General features: G+C 44.2%; 2 protein-coding genes across 2 annotated transcripts in view; one reads left to right on the top strand and one right to left on the bottom strand.

Moving 5' to 3' along the window:
- Positions 1 to 17,500, bottom strand: part of LOC311033576 (ecto-ADP-ribosyltransferase 4-like) — a 178,267-nt gene that overhangs the window by 71,977 nt on the left and 88,790 nt on the right. The window lies entirely within an intron of this gene.
- Positions 1,842 to 17,500, top strand: part of sorbs2a (sorbin and SH3 domain containing 2a) — a gene marked incomplete at its 5' end in the record, with an annotated part of 60,533 nt that continues 44,874 nt past the window's right edge. The window contains 7 exons of the mRNA XM_084071716.1: positions 1,842 to 1,899; positions 6,336 to 6,365; positions 7,025 to 7,149; positions 8,745 to 9,617; positions 10,049 to 10,504; positions 12,100 to 12,229; positions 13,854 to 14,029. Coding sequence (XP_083927842.1) covers positions 1,842 to 1,899; positions 6,336 to 6,365; positions 7,025 to 7,149; positions 8,745 to 9,617; positions 10,049 to 10,504; positions 12,100 to 12,229; positions 13,854 to 14,029 — 1,848 coding nt within the window. The remainder of the gene's footprint in view (positions 1,900 to 6,335; positions 6,366 to 7,024; positions 7,150 to 8,744; positions 9,618 to 10,048; positions 10,505 to 12,099; positions 12,230 to 13,853; positions 14,030 to 17,500) is intronic.

The raw sequence follows: 17,500 nt of genomic DNA, 5'->3' as shown, positions 1-17,500 counted from the left end.
GCCCTCAGTCAACCAGCTCATAATACTGTGTGTAGTTCTGCACTTGATGCTGTGTTTTTACACCATACATAATGCTTTATCCAATCTTAGATTAAACACACACACAATTTGTCTTTTAGCTAACATCAGACAAGTGTTTTCCTATTTTCTTATCTGAGGTTGACAGTGTTAATTTCGTGGACAAAAACTATGACAAAAAATGTTTGTCAACTACGACGAAAACTAAATAAAAACTAACCTATGGTGACTAAAACTATGACTAAATATATTTACATTTTTATCAACAAATAAATAGACTAAAATGTTACGGCGGGACTGGTGGAGAAGAGATCCAGTAGAACTAAGACAAGTCATTTTATGCTTGGTTGCGAACGGGTGTCGCGCTCCGAAAATAGCCGATCTACGTGTCGGAGACGCTTGTAGATGGTCTATTTTCGGCACACAGCTAAGTATAAATCAGGCATTATGACGCCATCAAGGCCTGCCAAATAATATTTAGTTGACTAATTCAACTGCAGATTTAGTCGACTAAAATCTTATGACATTTAGTCAATTAAAACTAGACTAAAACTAACGCAGTTCAGATGACTGAAACGCGACTAAAACTAAATGGAATTTTATTCAAAAGACTATGACTAAAATGAAATCAAAATGTAGGTTACTTGACATACTGTGTAGATCATTAGACCGTAGCCATGATGTTAGACACCGAAACACAGTGAAAGTCAAAGAGCCTTGAACTTCGGCCAATGTCAGTGACTCAAACACAATGTCACATGTACAGCAAAACCACTGCTGTTAGTTTTGAGTCATTCATGAATACATTTCCAAAATGTTGTCAGCCATCCCAAGTACTCGAGCCTTGGAACTATTATAATATAAGATGACAAATACATCGTTTAGCCTTTACACGCACGCACGCACACTGTCAGTCTAGCCAGAGCAAATTAATTCACTGAAGATGAAGCTGAATCTGCTCAAAAATGCAATTGAAAATGACAAAAATGTGCACTGGATAAGAGAGCATTATCCAGTGGTGTATTTCATTGAATACTGCTAATGCTACTATTTTAGTTGCACCAATAATAAGACAATTTGATCAACTAATGAGCCATTGCAAGCTACAAAGTAAAATAGACACTGTTACTTTTAACTCTGTTATAGAAGTTTAGCTGCAGCCATAAAATAAGATGTAATTTTAGATGCCAAACATCTGCTTTTGTGGAATTCTACATGACAACAACAGACAGGGTGACACCATTTACACGTGACACAGTATCAGAATGATACAGCTGGTTGCTCATCACCAGTGGTAAACTCTAAAACCTAGAGTCAGGGAACAGGTTTTGAAACACCGCGCCGTGCCTCATCTCTCTGCCATGGAAATCACTTTGCATGCTGAGTGATTCTGCGGCACAGAGGTAAACAAGTACATAATGATGTTCACCGTCATTACTGTAAGATACTCAATATGAGCTGTCACCTCTTCCATTTGCACAAGAAACAGGCTGTTATAATGCATGTGCTTCTTTGCCTCCTACCTGTCTGGGTTCTGTTTCTGGCTTTTGTTTGGATTTGGATGTTGTTGCACAAACGGTGTGGTTGCTTTTGCCGTGTGTGTGTGTGTGTGTGTGTGTGTGTGTGTGTGTGTGTGTGTGTGTGTGTGTGTGTGTGTGTGTGTGTGTGTGTGTGTGTGTGTGTGTGTGTGTGTGTGTGTGTGTGTGTGTGTGTGCGTGTGCGTGTGTGCACGTGCATGCGTTGCTGCTGCTTCTGCGTCCGTGGCTGTGCTGCCTGGCTACGCTTTCCCAGATAGCGGAGGACGCGCTCGCAAAAGCGCTACCATGTCACTCACGCTCTCGCCAATGAAGAGAGTCCAGAGCTCCCCCAACCTGGCCACAGGTACTAACATGCACATGCATACCGGAAATCAATAACATTTAATAATAATTATGGTCATTAATGTACAGCTAACCTAATATGAAGTTTGTCAAAGATAAGGTAAGACCACACTAAGTTCTGAGATTGTAAATCTGCCATTTTTGGCGACTGTTCCCTCCAGAATAGGGATGCTGGCTTGTGTTCAAGTGGTTAAATGTTAAATGCTATCAAAGTAGTAATATACAGTATGGACAGTACACTAAGGTCCCAAATGGGCAAATAATGTGATAAGGCTATATTAATAGTTGGTGGTTGTTCATAAGCCTTATGATCGAGCCAGGTTGTGTTTCAAAATGCTGTCAGATTGATTTGATTTTCTCAAAACATTTCCCGACCCAGGGATGTTTTTCTTGTCTAATTGGCTCGCAGTGTGCCATTCTGTTTTCCTGTCCACCAAGACCACTCCTCCTCTACCCTGGTGTCTCCCTTCCTGTCTCTCTCCTTCCTTCCTGTTGTTAGTGTTTGCTCGGCTTCCATTTGGCAGTGTTCATTTGTCATCGTCTGACCCTATATTCTTCTCCGTCGCTCTCCGTTTCCTGTTCTCTGTGCTTGGCTGTCCCTGCTCTGTCCGCCCTTTTTCCTCTCTGAGGTTTGATTGTTTATGCCTTCTGTTTGATAGGACTTTGCTGTGATTGGCTAGTCGAGAGCCTGTGATTTGGATGTAACATCAGAATCAGAAACACCATATACGGTACACATGCAAGGAGTTGTTTTCACCATGCACTGCAGTGACACGCCAATATTAAAATGATTAATACAGACGATGCGTGAATCTGATTTGAGAGAAAGAAAATAGGTTCATATCGGCCGATCTGCATTCCTGTTCTGGAATTGGCATCGGCCTTTACTGAACTCTACTACAATTTACAATTACAATTTACAATTTAAGCATTTAGCAGACGCTCTTAACCAGAGCGACTTAATAGTGTGAGATCGGAATAAGCAGAGTAAGCATGAACTTTAGTCAATAAGCAATATAAATAATCACATAAATGTGAGAGTGTGCAAGGAGCGCAGATAAGTGCAGAGAGAACAGTGTAGTGCCTCAAATAAACTAGTATACCAAGTAAACTGTGAACCTATCTGTGATACAACATGTAATCTAAACATTCTGTACATTTTAAACCATAGGACAGCAGATAAACAATGAACCTAGCTCCTGTCTAAATAGCATGCTACTGTATGTAAATCACATTCTTAACCTTTGTGGTCGAGAAAAACAAATCTACGAAACACACAACACGAGAACAAGTGACTAGGATAATTATGCCTGCAGAATTCAATAGACACATCTAGTTTTACACGGTGCTATTGTGAAAGTGTCTGTAATTTTGGCAGCCATTGCAATTGGAACACGGTCGCCCTCTTGACGCCCAGCTCACAGTCAGAGAAGATTATGAATAAAGGATTTGGTGAGAGGTGAATCCTTGATGAGGGTTTCTTTTCAAATGATTTAATTTCTTATGACTTCGACATAATAGGCTGCCTTTCTCCATGTGGTTCATATCTGCTGTCTAATGATGGGGATTAAAATGCAGGGTCAAAGGCATTTACCAATTATCTAGCTATCGCGGTCAGTGCCAAGTATCTCTTCTTCATACTCATGTCTCTTCATACCCTGGAACTTGGCAGGAACTATGTGAGATCGAATAAAAATTTAAAAACTGCTTTCAGCCGCACTTCATAAAATCCCGAGCATTGCCTTAGGTACTTGTACTTTATCTCTCATAATACACACACCATTTAATTGCTTCAAAGGCGTTTATATCTTGGTAGGTTTAGCTACCGTAGAATAGGGTCAAAATGACTCTCATAGCAGTAGCTGTTTATTTAGCTATAGCCATGATTACAAGGTGGCTTATTATGACTTTGTGCCCGTCATAATTAGCTACATTGTCAGTGCAGAGCCTCGACGTTACTGTTACAGCTGTCCGTCAACAAAGCCTAGGTTTAGTAGCTAATCTTAGGTAGAAGTGAGGTATCATACAGTACGTAGCTACGGGGCGTTGAGTTATTTTACCGTCCAAGAGAGAGTCATTTGGTCTCTTTTGTCATCATCACTTCCCACAGCTACTGTTAGAGCCATCCGACCTCAAAGCTGAGCTCACAAATAGCTGCATTCCAGGTGTCTCCGGTTCAAACATGGAGACACCTATTGAAGCGACCCCCCCTTTCCTCTTGTTTCTCATCTTCAGTGTCTCTCATCTCAGTATCAATTCATCTGCATATAAAGCTTGACAATGACATCATAGAGAAACCAAAGCATCCAAAGAATGGACCGATGAATGCTACATGATGACAGCTAATGCTAAAAAGCCATCAAGCTTTGTCACTTAGCCTGTCCCACCTTCAGGCTTTCCTCTCTGGGTGTGTCTGTCTAGTTCTCTAGTTCCACTCCTAATCCCTAATAATAGGGCTTTAATGCCCATTCTGCTGGACTCTAATCTCCCCGTTGAATGACTGTGCGGCTAATGTGGTGCTCTGGAGAGGTGTTTTATCCTTCTCTGCTCTCAGACAGGTTAAGCGGTCCAGTCTATATGAGTTCCTGACAGCTTAACTAGCCACTGTCCAGATTTATTTTCCTCCCAAAAATGTGGACAATACATACCCATTCATATTTTTGTGAGGTTTTGCCTGGCAACATTGTCTGCTGTGACAGGCTGGCTGGCTGGTTAGAGTGGTAGAAGTTATAGTATTGGTTGGCTGTTTGGCATAACAACGGACTAGGCCCTAGGCAATTGCAGAACATTTGTCCCTCCTGGCTATACGACTTAAAGGGGAAATCCACCCATTTTCAATATTTAACTATGTCATTAATATAGCATAAAGGAGTTGTGTGGAAATAAGAAAAAAGTTCCCCCCTTTCTGTGTTGCCTTGAACTGGAGGATTGATTGTGGGTTTAACATTGCAAATTACAACATGATGAGTCATCACGTTGTAATTTGCAATGTTAAACTTACAATCAATCCTCCAGTTCAAGGCAAAAAGAAAAGGGGGGAACTTTTTTCTTATTTCCACACAACTCCTTTATGCTATATTAATGACATAGTTAAATATTGAAAATGGGTGGATTTCCCCTTTAATATACCATACTATGGATAATGACATATGTTATGGTGTTATTGAGTCATATTACTGTATGTTCAGGGCTGGCTATTTATTTATTTATTTATGTACTTTCAATTTACAATTTATAATTTAGCAGACGCTCTTTTCCAGAGCGACTCAAGCAAGGTAATCACATACAGAGATGCAGAGAGATAGTGTCTCAAGAAACTAGGATCCCAGGTAAACCAAGAACCTAGCATCAGTCCAAACAAAAAATAACAATTCAATCTGTACATTGAAACTATAGGATACAAGGTAAACAATGAACCTAGCATCTGTTTAAATAACATGCGATCTAAATTACATTCTTAACATTGTGTAGTAAGTAAGTAAACCAAAACATGAGTACCAGAGACCAAGATAATGTCTGCATGTTAGCCGTTATCTTGGTCAATCGCGAGCATCAATCGCGGCAGGTGGCATGAAGGGGCAGAGGAAGACTGAAGTGCTAGACTAGAGGGGGGGACGTAGAGTCTGAAGAGGTGAGTCTTCAGACTACGGCGGAAAATTGGGAGTGAGTCTGCAGTTCTGATTGCAATGGGGAGTTTGTTCCACAGTTTGGGAGACAGGAGGGAGAAGAGTCTGGGACATGTGGAGCATTGTTTCTGGTGTTTTAGGGACGTTCAGACAGATTTCTTGTGTTAGCTGATCTGAGTGAGGGGGGGAGGGGGTTGTGGGGTTGGTATCAGGTCCTGAAGGTATGGGGTGCCATGCCTCTGGTTGCCATAATAGGCCAACATCAGTGTTTTGTACTCCAGGAGTGCTGCTGCATTCTGGTTCATTTGGAGGCGCTTATTGCCGGAAGTTTTGAGCTGACTGAGGCCTGGATAAGGAGCTGGGCAGACTCCTGGATGAGGAATGGTCTAATCCTTCGAATGTTTCATTTGGGTAATCATTATATTGTGTGAGTGTGGCTGATTGAAGTATGTGAACTTGTGAAGTCCTGAAATCTGTGATGGATGTGTCCATAAAATATTCATCCTTGAATCTGAATTATCCATCAACGTGCCAGAATCTTCAGCTCACAGTTCAATTCATACGTTTACACTCTCCATACAATTTATCAGTGGTTGGTGTTTCATTTTTTTCCCCGTAAATTACAGCATGAATATGAGCTCATTTGTTTCATGTCAGGATATGCATTGTCAGCTGATATCCATTGTCTTTTCTCCTTTCAGTGTCTTGACATGGTTTGTTTGTGTGCTTCCTAATCTCTCTTGTTGCTGTAATTTACTTTTTATGTATTTTCTCTTCCTTGGTATTGCTGATTTGTCTTCTCTGTCCCCAGGGAGTGAGTCTCACTCATCCGATTCATCAGGTAATGCATTTCCTTAAAACTATATTTAGTATATTTTTACAGTATTCCTTGAAGACTTAATCTTGCAAATGACAATATGTCATACCATAAAATACCATAAAACACGACAAAATGTAACCACTAACATTCTGCATGGCTATTGTACTGCTTTCATTAATATATAGAATTATCTCTAGGACGTCTAGGATATTTTCTTAGGACAAGAAATAAACACCACAGAATGCACAGACCCCCCCCCGGTCCTCAGAGTAACTACAGGGGGTCCGCCAAATCTTTGTGTTATGGGGAACATTAGCCGAAAATAGCAGATCCACAAGCTCAGAACGCCTCGCGCTGCGAGGCGTTGTGAGCTTGTAGATCGGCTATTTTCAGGGGGGTTGGTGCAAAGGGGAAAAGAGCAGTACAGAGCCAACGGTCAAGTTGACTAAATATTAAAAGGTCAACTGTCTGAAAATACACTTATCCAAGCACGAATCCTTCACATTAATAGAAAAGATAATGTATGTCAAACAAGTCTATGACGCTATCTATGAAATCTATGAAAAAATGTAATCTGTAGTGGGGGGGGTCCTGCTTCATCACTCTCTCAGCTAAGGGGTCCTTGGCCTGAAAAACCACGTTGAAGACCCCTGTCTTATCTGGTGTTGTGTGTTCTCCAGATGCCTGGCGGTCACGCAGCGCTACAGACGGCCTGAGGAACGGAGACGCCGGCAACTCCTCTCTAGCTGCCAAAGGCTTCCGCAGCGTCAGACCCAACCTTCAGGACAAGAAGTCTCCCTCACAGGTATTATAAGCCTGTCACAGTTATCACATCATCGCCTGATCGCAATTTCATTTTAGATAGTCGCAATTATTTTTGCATAATCGTCATAATGGTTTCCATGTTGAGAAATGTTAACAGATTTTTTTTAAATCACAACACTCACAGCTTGTAGATCGGCTATTAATCCACAAGATGACTGTCTGGGAGACAGTCATCTCGCTGGTGCCCATTCTTCAGGAAAGCAGAAAAGCTAGAGCTACAGTAGCAACCGCTAATTCAAGTGGTGTTTTCTCTACTTAAGCGTTTTAACTTGACTTCAGTTCTATAAGCTGTAGTTTCAAAACTATTCACTCTATCTTATCAATTATTTTGCTATGATTCCCTGCTTTCATATGACATAAAAAGAAAAAATGCTAGATGACTGTCTCCCAGTCTAATTTGGTCACCACTGTTAAGGTGTTAAGTTATTAAATATGTCAGTCATTTCTTTGTACATTAAGGTTACTTGTCATATCTGCCCTGTGTAACTTCAAAGACAAACAGAAATTTAATTTTCATTCATGTATTCCAGTGTTCAGCGACAAAAACATAATTAAATCATTAATTATTTGTGTAACAATGAATGGTCTTGTAAAATGTCATAATCGTGACAGCCCTACATACAGGTAGAACACACACTGCTCATCCTTGTTTTCCCCAAAATGTCTGTCTCTCTCCAAATACAAATTCAAGCTTCATTGGCAGGACAATGAAATGTGTCTTGCCAAAGCATTGCAGGAAACGGCCAACAAATACTGTAAATATCCCAGAAATGTAACACCAGATAAGAGATAATGTTCCACTATACTACAAGAATTATAACAGCTTTGCATAATATATTAACTGAGCTGAATTAACCAAGTCTTTTTTCTGTATGCCTCTCTTTCTCTCTCTCTCTCTCTCTCTCTCTCTCTCTCTCTCTCTCTCTCTCTCTCTCTCTCTCGCTTCACTACTCAGCTTTCCAACTCTCACTGAACCTTCCATCATCATTGCTACTGTTTAAGGTTCTATGTGTTTCCATGCTGTTTGTTTTCAAGTGTCTCTCTCTCTCTCTCTCTCTCTCTGTTCCCAGGCTGTTTTCCCTGTGTTTATGTTTCTTACTGCAACCATTAGCAGGCTAATCAAAAGATTCCTTCCTGGTCTTGTGGTGTGTGTGTGTGTGTGTGTGTGTGTGTGTGTGTGTGTGTGTGTGTGTGTGTGTGTGTGTGTGTGTGTGTGTGTGTGTGTGTGTGTGTGTGTGTGTGTGTGTGTGTGTGTGTGTGTGCGTGCGTGTGCCCGTGCGTGTGTGCGTGTGCCCGTGCGTGTGTGCGTGTGCCCGTGCGTGTGTGCGCGCCCGTGCCCGTGCGTGTGTGTGCATACTTTGTGTGAGAGAATGTGACCACACCACAGCACCATGAAATGCAGCCTCTAATCCACAGAAACACCAGACTACATTCCAGAATTATGTCTTTGCAGTGTCCTGACGATGATTTATTGTTTCCAGCTTTACACTGATGCACATTTTCTGTTGTTGTTGTTGTTCAAACTTGTTTGTGGCTGTCCGATACCTTCATTGGCCAACCAAGGCTGTCAATCAGGTGCCATTGCCGCCCCCTCGGAGAAAGACTTTCCTCCTCCCCCCCACGGGTACTAACCCCCCATCCTATAGCTCCCTTGTTGCCGGCATGGGTGATGCCTTTGCATCCGGAACGCTTGGAATAACTCACAGTGAGAACACGGTATTGGAGGAGATCTACAATACCATTCGTAGCTCATCCTCCTATTCCTACTCCGAGACGAGCACCGGTCACACCTCTGCTCTAGCTCCACCCGAGCACCATTCCCTGCACGCCCGCCCCTCTGCCACACCCAGCGATAGCGATAGCAACTGTATCGCTGCGACCACGGCCACTAACACCCAGGTCCAGGAGCGCAAGGTGTCGTCCCTCAAACTGACCCCGGTCACCATCCCCGATCCCCCTGATCACATCAACTCCCACTCGGAGCCCCGGCCCAAGACCCCAGCCTCACCCCCACCGCCGACCCCACCCGCAGCCTCACCCCTACCCCCACCCCCGACCCCCGCCCCGGCCTCACCCCTACCCCCAGCCTCACCCCTACCCCCACCCCCGACCCCGGCCCCAGCCTCACCACTACCCCCAGCCTCACCACTACCCACGCCCCTGACCCCAACCCCAACCTCACCCCCGCCCCCAACTCCGCCCCCTCGGAGAGACTCGACCATCCCGCCGCCTCTGACGCGAACGTCCTCGCTGTCGGTCCACATGGCGCCCAAGACCCCGGTGGCATCCCCTCCTCCTCCTCCTCCAGGCCCTGCAGCCAAGGAAGTCGAGGCCCCGGCAGCTCAAGGTCCAGTTCTGGGTCGGACTCCAACTCCAGCTCCAGACCCAGTGGAGATGGACAAGACCGCTCCCATGGTTCCTCCAAGACCCTCCCCTGCAGTATTGTTGGTACATACCTGACAACCAGGCTGAATTAACCCGAAATGATCAACCACGATCGTTACATTCATCATCACCTTCAAACCAACCAACCAACCAAACTAACTGTGTGTGTGCGCGTGCGCGCGCGTGTGTGTGTGTGTGTATGTGTGTGTGTGTGCGTGCGTGCGTGCACAGTACTGACGTTGCCCCCACACAGTGTTTGTTGTGCTCCACTGAGTTCGGACTAACACGGCCTCTTGAGTTCACAGAGAGGACTTCCAACTTCTTTCAGGAAGTCACGGGTTCCGCAGCTGCTCGCCGCTCCCTCCTCCTGCACGTTTCACATGACACTTCCACTGTTCCAACTAAGAACTCTCAATCTCTCCTCTCTCCTTTTCCCTTCTCCGTCCACCTCCCCCCCTCTCTCTCTCTCTCCCTCCTTCCCATGTGGCAACCAGGCGCCCCATTCCCCCGACGCTGCCTCCTGCTGCTCCCCGTACCGCAGCCAGAGCAGCGAGTCTCTTGACTACCTGCCAGGGCTCCTGCCCAAGACACTGACCCCCACCCCGTACCCCTCCTCCTCCGGAGTGGCATCCGGAGGTGGGGGAGGGATGTTGGCGCTGAGCCTGGGGGGAGGCGGCGGCGAGGGAGGCGGTGGCGCCTCACCCTCGGCCTCCCCCGTGACGGTGTCGGCCCTCAGCCACTACTCCTCGTCCACTGCCGGCTTCTTGGAGGAGCTGCAGGTCTGCAGCCTGGACTCTCCCGGCGCCTCTCCTACGCCCTCCCCCACCTTCAGCCACCTCTCTGCCTATACCGTCGTCAACGGCGGCGCAGAGGAACCGATAAACGCGGTCTGCGACACCGTCGGTGCTGTTGTGGCGGCTGCTGCAACCACGGCCCTCGTGGTCACTAACGTAACTATTCCCGCAAGTCACTGCCGCGTAACTTACTTTAACACACACGCCGCTATAGCAAAAAAGCTGTTCCCGTCTCCCTTTCCGTCCTCCCATCTTTGACTGGAAGGCGTGATCCCACCCCGTCCTCCTCAACGTGTGTTCTCACTGTTTTACATTCCACTAACCCAACCCTGCTTGAGCCGGTCTGCCGGTCTACACACCTTCAATCTTGATTTCAAGCCTTTGTGATTCCTTTCAATAATGTCTGTGTCTCTGTTCCCACCAGTGCTGTCTGTCTGTTAAATATCTATGTGTGTTTTCACATCAGCTGTGGAACAACTCTGTTTGTTCATTTTCTCTAATTATCAATTCACAAGTGTAAATGCACATCATTTTGTCCGGTGATTTTTCTTGGGCCTTCGATTCGGCCTAAAATGGAGTGTAAGAATGCACCCTTATGGAGTGCATTTTTATATTTTCAGACTAACATTAACAAAACATTAATATTTTCCACGCACAGTCCGGCCTTGTATGTATGTACTGTATGCCACAGGTTGTGTATAATTTGTCACAAAACAAGTAAATCTAGAGAGATGACCCTCAGTGTTTTAACCTCTTCCATGTCTGTTTTTTAATCGACTGAATGTCTCTCCCTCCTAACCTACTGTTCTTTACCACGTTCACCCTGGCATTTCTATTATGAGCATGTCATTATAGGTACACAAAAAGAAGAATTGTGAAAATAGCGCATCTACAATCTCACAATGCATCACGATGTGACGTGCTGTGAGCATTGAAAATCGTCTACTTTCACTTTCCGTTGTACGATAAAGTACAGCATAGGGCTCAGACAAGTGGTTAACCTTTGCCGTTGTGATGTCTAGTCATCGTCACTGAGGGCTGAGTGGACGCAGATTGAGATCAGCTGCTGCGGTGTTTGTTTGGAACGAGTATACACACAGCAAAGTCCCCTGCGGTTCTATTTTTACACTTTCAGTCTAAATTAACGCTCCGGATGTTGCCGTGCACTCAGCCTTCCATGGCACAAGGTTAGACACCTTTGCTCTGCAGTCTCAGCAGATGAAGCATGACTTCCTCATGTTCCTCTAACAACTTGTTGATTGTTACACGTTGTAGCAACACTATTTAACCCATTAAGACCTGAGGCGTTTCTTAAAAATGTTTTCTAAATCGAACAGTTTTCTGAAAAAAAAAAAAAAAAAAAAAAACGTTTTCAATATTTTTCAAAAATAGCAGATCTACAAGCTCATAGCGCGGCACTCGGTGCCGTGCTATGAGCTTGTATATCTGCTATTTTTGAATAGCCAAAGAAATCTAAGTGACACAGATGCATTCCAGGTCTTAATGGGTTAAAATATCTAATCTCTTTGACTCATAAATCTGATCAATCTTGTTTAAGTATTACTTTTTAGTGCCTACAATCCTCGACATAGTCGTCCAGTAAGAGCTTCCTTAACCTGTTCCACACTGTATTGTTCATGTTACATGAACATCTCTGGCATCATTCATATGATCTACTGTATCTGTCCACTGGCTAGAAGATGATTGACTCGTCTGCTTTCTGGTTTGTCGGCCTCTTCTGTGTGTTTCAGGGCCAGGTTCTCTCTCAGGCTATGAATGGAAGCACTGGCCATGCACCTCAGAGACCCCTTTCCCCTCCATCGTACCCCCCTCCTCCTACTTCACTCCGCACTGGACTCCACAGACAGAGCAGGAGCTCAGGTGAGACACCCGTCTTCTGGCACTGTGTTAAACGTGTTGAGGGAAACATCGGTATTTTGGGGTAATAGGAAAATATAGCCCTTAGGGAAAAATACACTCATTGGGCTGTGGTCTTTTTCTCCTTATTTATTTATTTAATTGTATTTTATTAATTGTATTAAGTTTTATAAGCTTAAATCTCCCACTCTCCACATTTATTTATGCCTTTGCTAACATATTTTGGTGTATTTAGGAACCACAAGCTACTGTGATCCTAAAAACATTGAGTCAGAAAGCCTTGCTAGGACAAGAAGTACTGTAGGAGAAGAGTGTAACCCTTTTTGTTTCTCATTAAACGTTTAGAACTGCTAATTGCTCTACAATGGAGACTTCATGGCAGGTGCACCATCCAGGACAACCCTCTGGCTGGGTGCTCTGCCAATTACCCCAAAAAAACAGACTTTCAGAAAAAATCTATGGAAAACACAGGAATACTCCGCACGACTTAAAATGAAAAACAAAAGCCCCTGGAGAGCTGACATTCTCAAGTTTCTTTTCCAAGTGGGTGTCTGGGAGTGGAATCAGGATGACAGCTGGGCCTGCCTTGGCCCTGAACTTGTTCCTGACACGTCCACTAACCTCAAAACTAAATCCCAGAGGTTGAAAAGGGGCAGATGTATTCTTGGTTCTGGATCATATTAATAGGACATCCTCCCAACTTTCCCAGTAACGTAGGAATAAACATATTTATCCCTCAAGCACCCCGCTTAAACAGATCACTGTGATTTATACCTGCACATTGAAACGGCCTGCGTTGTCTTGCGCCGAGATGATTTACATAGTTCTCTCGCATCGATTGAACGGTTAATGGGTCTTTAGTGCTCCTGTCCCGTTAGGCAATGTTGACAATAAAGGTATTGGCGAGGTTCACAGGATATGATGTATTTACTCCCATTACCAGCAGGCAGAGGTAATCAGTTGCAGAACAAAATGGAAGTGGGGAGAGGCTGGCGTTAGTGCTTAGGTTTGCAGTACTGAAACCTTCAAGTATGATTTACAGGTGTGCTTAGTGTGCATGTAGGTGTTATTCGTAAGCAGAAATATGAGTGGATTGAACACTGGCTTGACTTGGAGGGCTTTGGTTTGAAGATCAATGTAACCGAAGCTCCTCTATGAAAATGAAGTCAAAAACTCGATTTTTGAGTTTCCCCAGATTCCCTCAGATTACAAATGATGAAACGATAAGCTGTACTCCACCATATGGCACTGCAATACTCTCTCTCTCTCTCTCTCTCTCTCTCTCTCTCTCGTTTTACATTGTCGCTCCTTGAGGGCAGACGTGTTTGGAAGTAGCTCAGCAGTTTTCACTTTATTTTTTATTTTCTAAACTTTTTTTATTTTCTTCTTTTTCTGCTGTGACTCATAACTTTTGTCCAAGCTTGGTATGTTTGAGTCATAGTTTTTCTGTATTGTTGATGCTTCTTGTTTTTTTGGGGGTTTTTTTGCCTTGTTTTGCTGCACACAACAGTACTTTTTCTTACTCTTTACCTGTAACTTTGTAACCTTAACTGCCTCTGGGCGATTGATTTCCCCCCGCCGGATAATAAAGGTATCTGTATATCTATCTCTCTCTCTCTCCCCCTAGAGGGCAGTGAGTCAGTCACCAGGGAGTCAGTGGTAACGGGTCAGACCACCATCTGCAGCACCATACCCATCGCCCGATTCTCTGAGGAGGAGAAGAGGGTGTCCGTCATCAAGGCGCCTCACTACGAGGGCATCGGCCCCGTGGACGAGTCAGGCATCCCCATCGCCATCCGCACGGTGAGGGAACCCAGCGCTCATGGTTCTCTGTCATTCTTTAACCCATTCAATCCGGGAACGCATCTAAAAATGTCTTCTAAAACAGTTTTCTGAAAAACGTATGTTGCTATATCTGTGGTGCTCAAACCTTTTCATGTCAAGGACCCCAAACTGATATGTATTTGGCCGTGAACCCCCATGTCAAAATATTTAGTTCCAGGGAGGGACCCCCAGAGCCAAATATTTGAGTCAAAAATGTTCCCTTTAAAAATATATATATATTCAAATATTTGCACAAATGTTCAATATTTTTCAAAAATAGCAGATCTACAAGCTCATAGCATGGCACTCGGTGCCGCACTATCAGCTTGTATATCTGCTACTTTTTTTATAGCCAAAGTATAAAATATGGATATGGTTACACAGATGCGTTCCCGGTTTGAATTGGTTAACATGCTGTTTACTAAACAAGACATTTGAGTCTAAATGTTGTGTTCCCCCAGTTACTACAGTATGTGTGTAGTTCGTAAACAAAGGCGCACAAATCACAATGTGGTGTTCCGTGACAAAGCCGTACTATAGTATGGAAAATCCAGATGGCGTCGTGCTTGCTTGCGTCGTGCTTGCTTGCATTGTTCTTGCTTCACAAGAACAATGTTGGTGTAACTAAAAGAAACACATATTTACACTCATAGATTGTCAACAACAATACAACTTCATGATTTACACTTTGGCAACACTTGCAACACACACACACGCGCGCGTCCCGTCGCCGCGCCCTGGACCCACAGTCACAGTGAACACTGAAAGGTCCGATTCTCAGTTTTATATAATGTGTGATTATAAGTTCTGTTCATATTTGAATGTGTTCATATTATTAATGCATAAATGTTCATTTCTATTGTGTTGGGTACTGAGAGGAGGAGAGAGCTAAGAGCCAATATTGGATGGTCTATTATTGTTACCAGGTCCATGTAAGTTACAGATGTTGACATTCCACGGCTATCTTATAGTGTCTCCAGCCCTTGGAGGCACAGCTCTCTGCTCCCACTGAAGTCTCAAATACGCTCTAATCTATTACATTTAGTACCTATTACTCGTAGTATCCTAATACTTTTAAGTACTTTCTGTCCCGCCTCCCTGCTTGCTTCTCTGTTTCAATAAATTGGTGGCGAGGGGTTTTGGACGCCAGAATGACTCCATAGAGTGATGGTGGTGGTTGTTCCCTTGCGCAAGTAAAAAGAGATCTCAAAGCTTCCGTGTGTTTTATTTGGAGTGTACTCTAAGCCCTAGGGTGTGTGTAAAATGATAAGAACCTATCAAACACCCACACACAAACCCCCCCCCCCCCTCCCCACACACACACACACACACACACACACACACACACACACACACACACACACACACACGGCCGGACCCGCACGCGTCCCGTCGCCGCGTCCTGGACCCACAGTGCACACACACACACTCAACCGTAATAATGTTTTCTTAGTGTACACGGCCCGTAAATGAAAGTATACCGGTAAATGAAAGTCTTAAACTTAAAAACTTTATACGTTTAAGCACGTTGTCTGTGTGTGCTCTTGCCAGACATCAACAGTCTAACAGAGTGGGTGCATGGATTCGACGCATGCGCAGTTTGATCATTCATCCCATAGCTCGGGGGCCATCCCATAGCTCCTGGGCCGTAACCATGGAGACATTCTATTACATAAAAACGTTAATAAACAACTGACATTTGGGGAACGTGAAAAACGGGCGTCGCTGGTCCGTGCACATGCTAATGGTCAATGGCCGTGTGCAAATGCAGATCAAATGCTCCAGCCACTGAGGAGAACTGGGCATGGGACGAACAGACAGAGCTTTGTTTAATTATTGGAGGATGTATAGAGTGCTCCAGTTTTAGACATTGTGCATGTAGAGGTGTGCGCTGTGATTAGTCTACTTTTGAGGGGACATACGCACACAGACAAACTTTGTTTTATGTTCTATTCGCACAGGACTAGCATTGTATGGGGACCTCATGTCATTTAGAAATGACCCCTCAATCTATGTGTTTTGTTATGTGGCGCATTCGCACGGGATAACTAAAGTTTGTATTTTACTTGAATGTACTGACATTATCCATTAACCTCAAATGGAAACAAATCATTTGGATGAAAGGTGCTTTACACATGTAGTTCATAATCATGTGTGTAGTTAGTTAGGTGCTATGTGGTGTAGTGTGGGTGTAACAGGAATGTAGAGTTTGGTCGTCTGTAGTGTGAGGTGGCCTGGCAGACTCAGATCTTTTCAGCTGTCAGCGGCTTTAAGACCTCACATTAAAAAGCTTCTCCCTCTCTCTCTCTCTCTCTCTCTCTCTCTCTCTCTCTCTCTCTCTCTCTCTCTCTCTCTCTCTCCCTCTCTCCCCCTCTCTTTCTTTGTACTCCCTCTGTCATTTTATGCTCTCTTTAAATCTGTTTGCATGAATTTCCTCTGCTCTCTCTACCTCTGCCTGCTTTTGTGTGCTAGTTGTAATTAGGGGCTCAGTCAAAGTCTTTATTGTGTGTGTGTGTGTGTGTGTGTGTGTGTGTGTGTGTGTGTGTGTGTGTGTGTGTGTGTGTGTGTGTGTGTGTGTGTGTGTGTGTGCACGCGCGCACGCGTGCGTGTGTGTGCGTCGTGTGTGCGTGTGTGCATTAGTTAATAAGTGTGTATGTATGCAAAATTCTAATAGCCTCTCTGCATAATCTTAGCACCACTGTTTGAGAGAGAGAGAGAGAGAGAGTGTGTGTGTGTGTGTGTGTGTGTGTGTGTGTGCGCGCGCGCGCGCCTGTGCGTGCGTGCGCATGTGTATGTGTGTGTGTGTGAGTCTAGACTCCATCCACACTGTTTTGGTACAACCATGCCTTGTCTGTGTTGAAGAGCCCTTCTCTCTGGTATCCGTGTCTCAGTGAGTTGTTCTACATGGCTCAGGTGCCAGAGCAGGGAATGAGAACGCCACTGAAACACGGACACAGACGTCCTCTGGGAAGGACACTCAGGGGCTCAGTGTGCTGTGCTGGCCAAACAAAACAACACATTGTCACAGAAACCTTGTTTGTCCAAAACTGTTACTTTACTTTCATTGGTTACTGTACATACTTCCAGTGGTGTAAAGTAACTAAGTACATTTACTCAAGTACTGTACTTACGTAAGTACACTTTTGAGGATGTTTTACTTTTCTGGAGTATTTCCAATTTTCAGTACTTTTACTTCTACATGTACATCTCTGAGGAAAATATTGTACTTTTACTCCCCTACAATTATTTGACAACTTTAGTTACTAGTTACTTTGCAGATCTAAATTATTACATTATAAAACATGCATTGACCACTTTAGCCCCATTTTATACAGAGGCTATTTGAAAATAGCAGATCTACAAGCTCTCAACGTGTCGCATCGCGACGCGTTGTGAGCTTGTAGATCTGCTATTTTCAAATATGTTTGTACGTTTACTTACTTTTGGTAC

Source organism: Gymnoscopelus microlampas (genome assembly GCF_963454915.1).
Source record: "Gymnoscopelus microlampas genome assembly, chromosome: 2".
NCBI lineage: Eukaryota > Metazoa > Chordata > Actinopteri > Myctophiformes > Myctophidae > Gymnoscopelus > Gymnoscopelus microlampas.
This window is presented reverse-complemented; position numbering and strand designations above follow the sequence as displayed.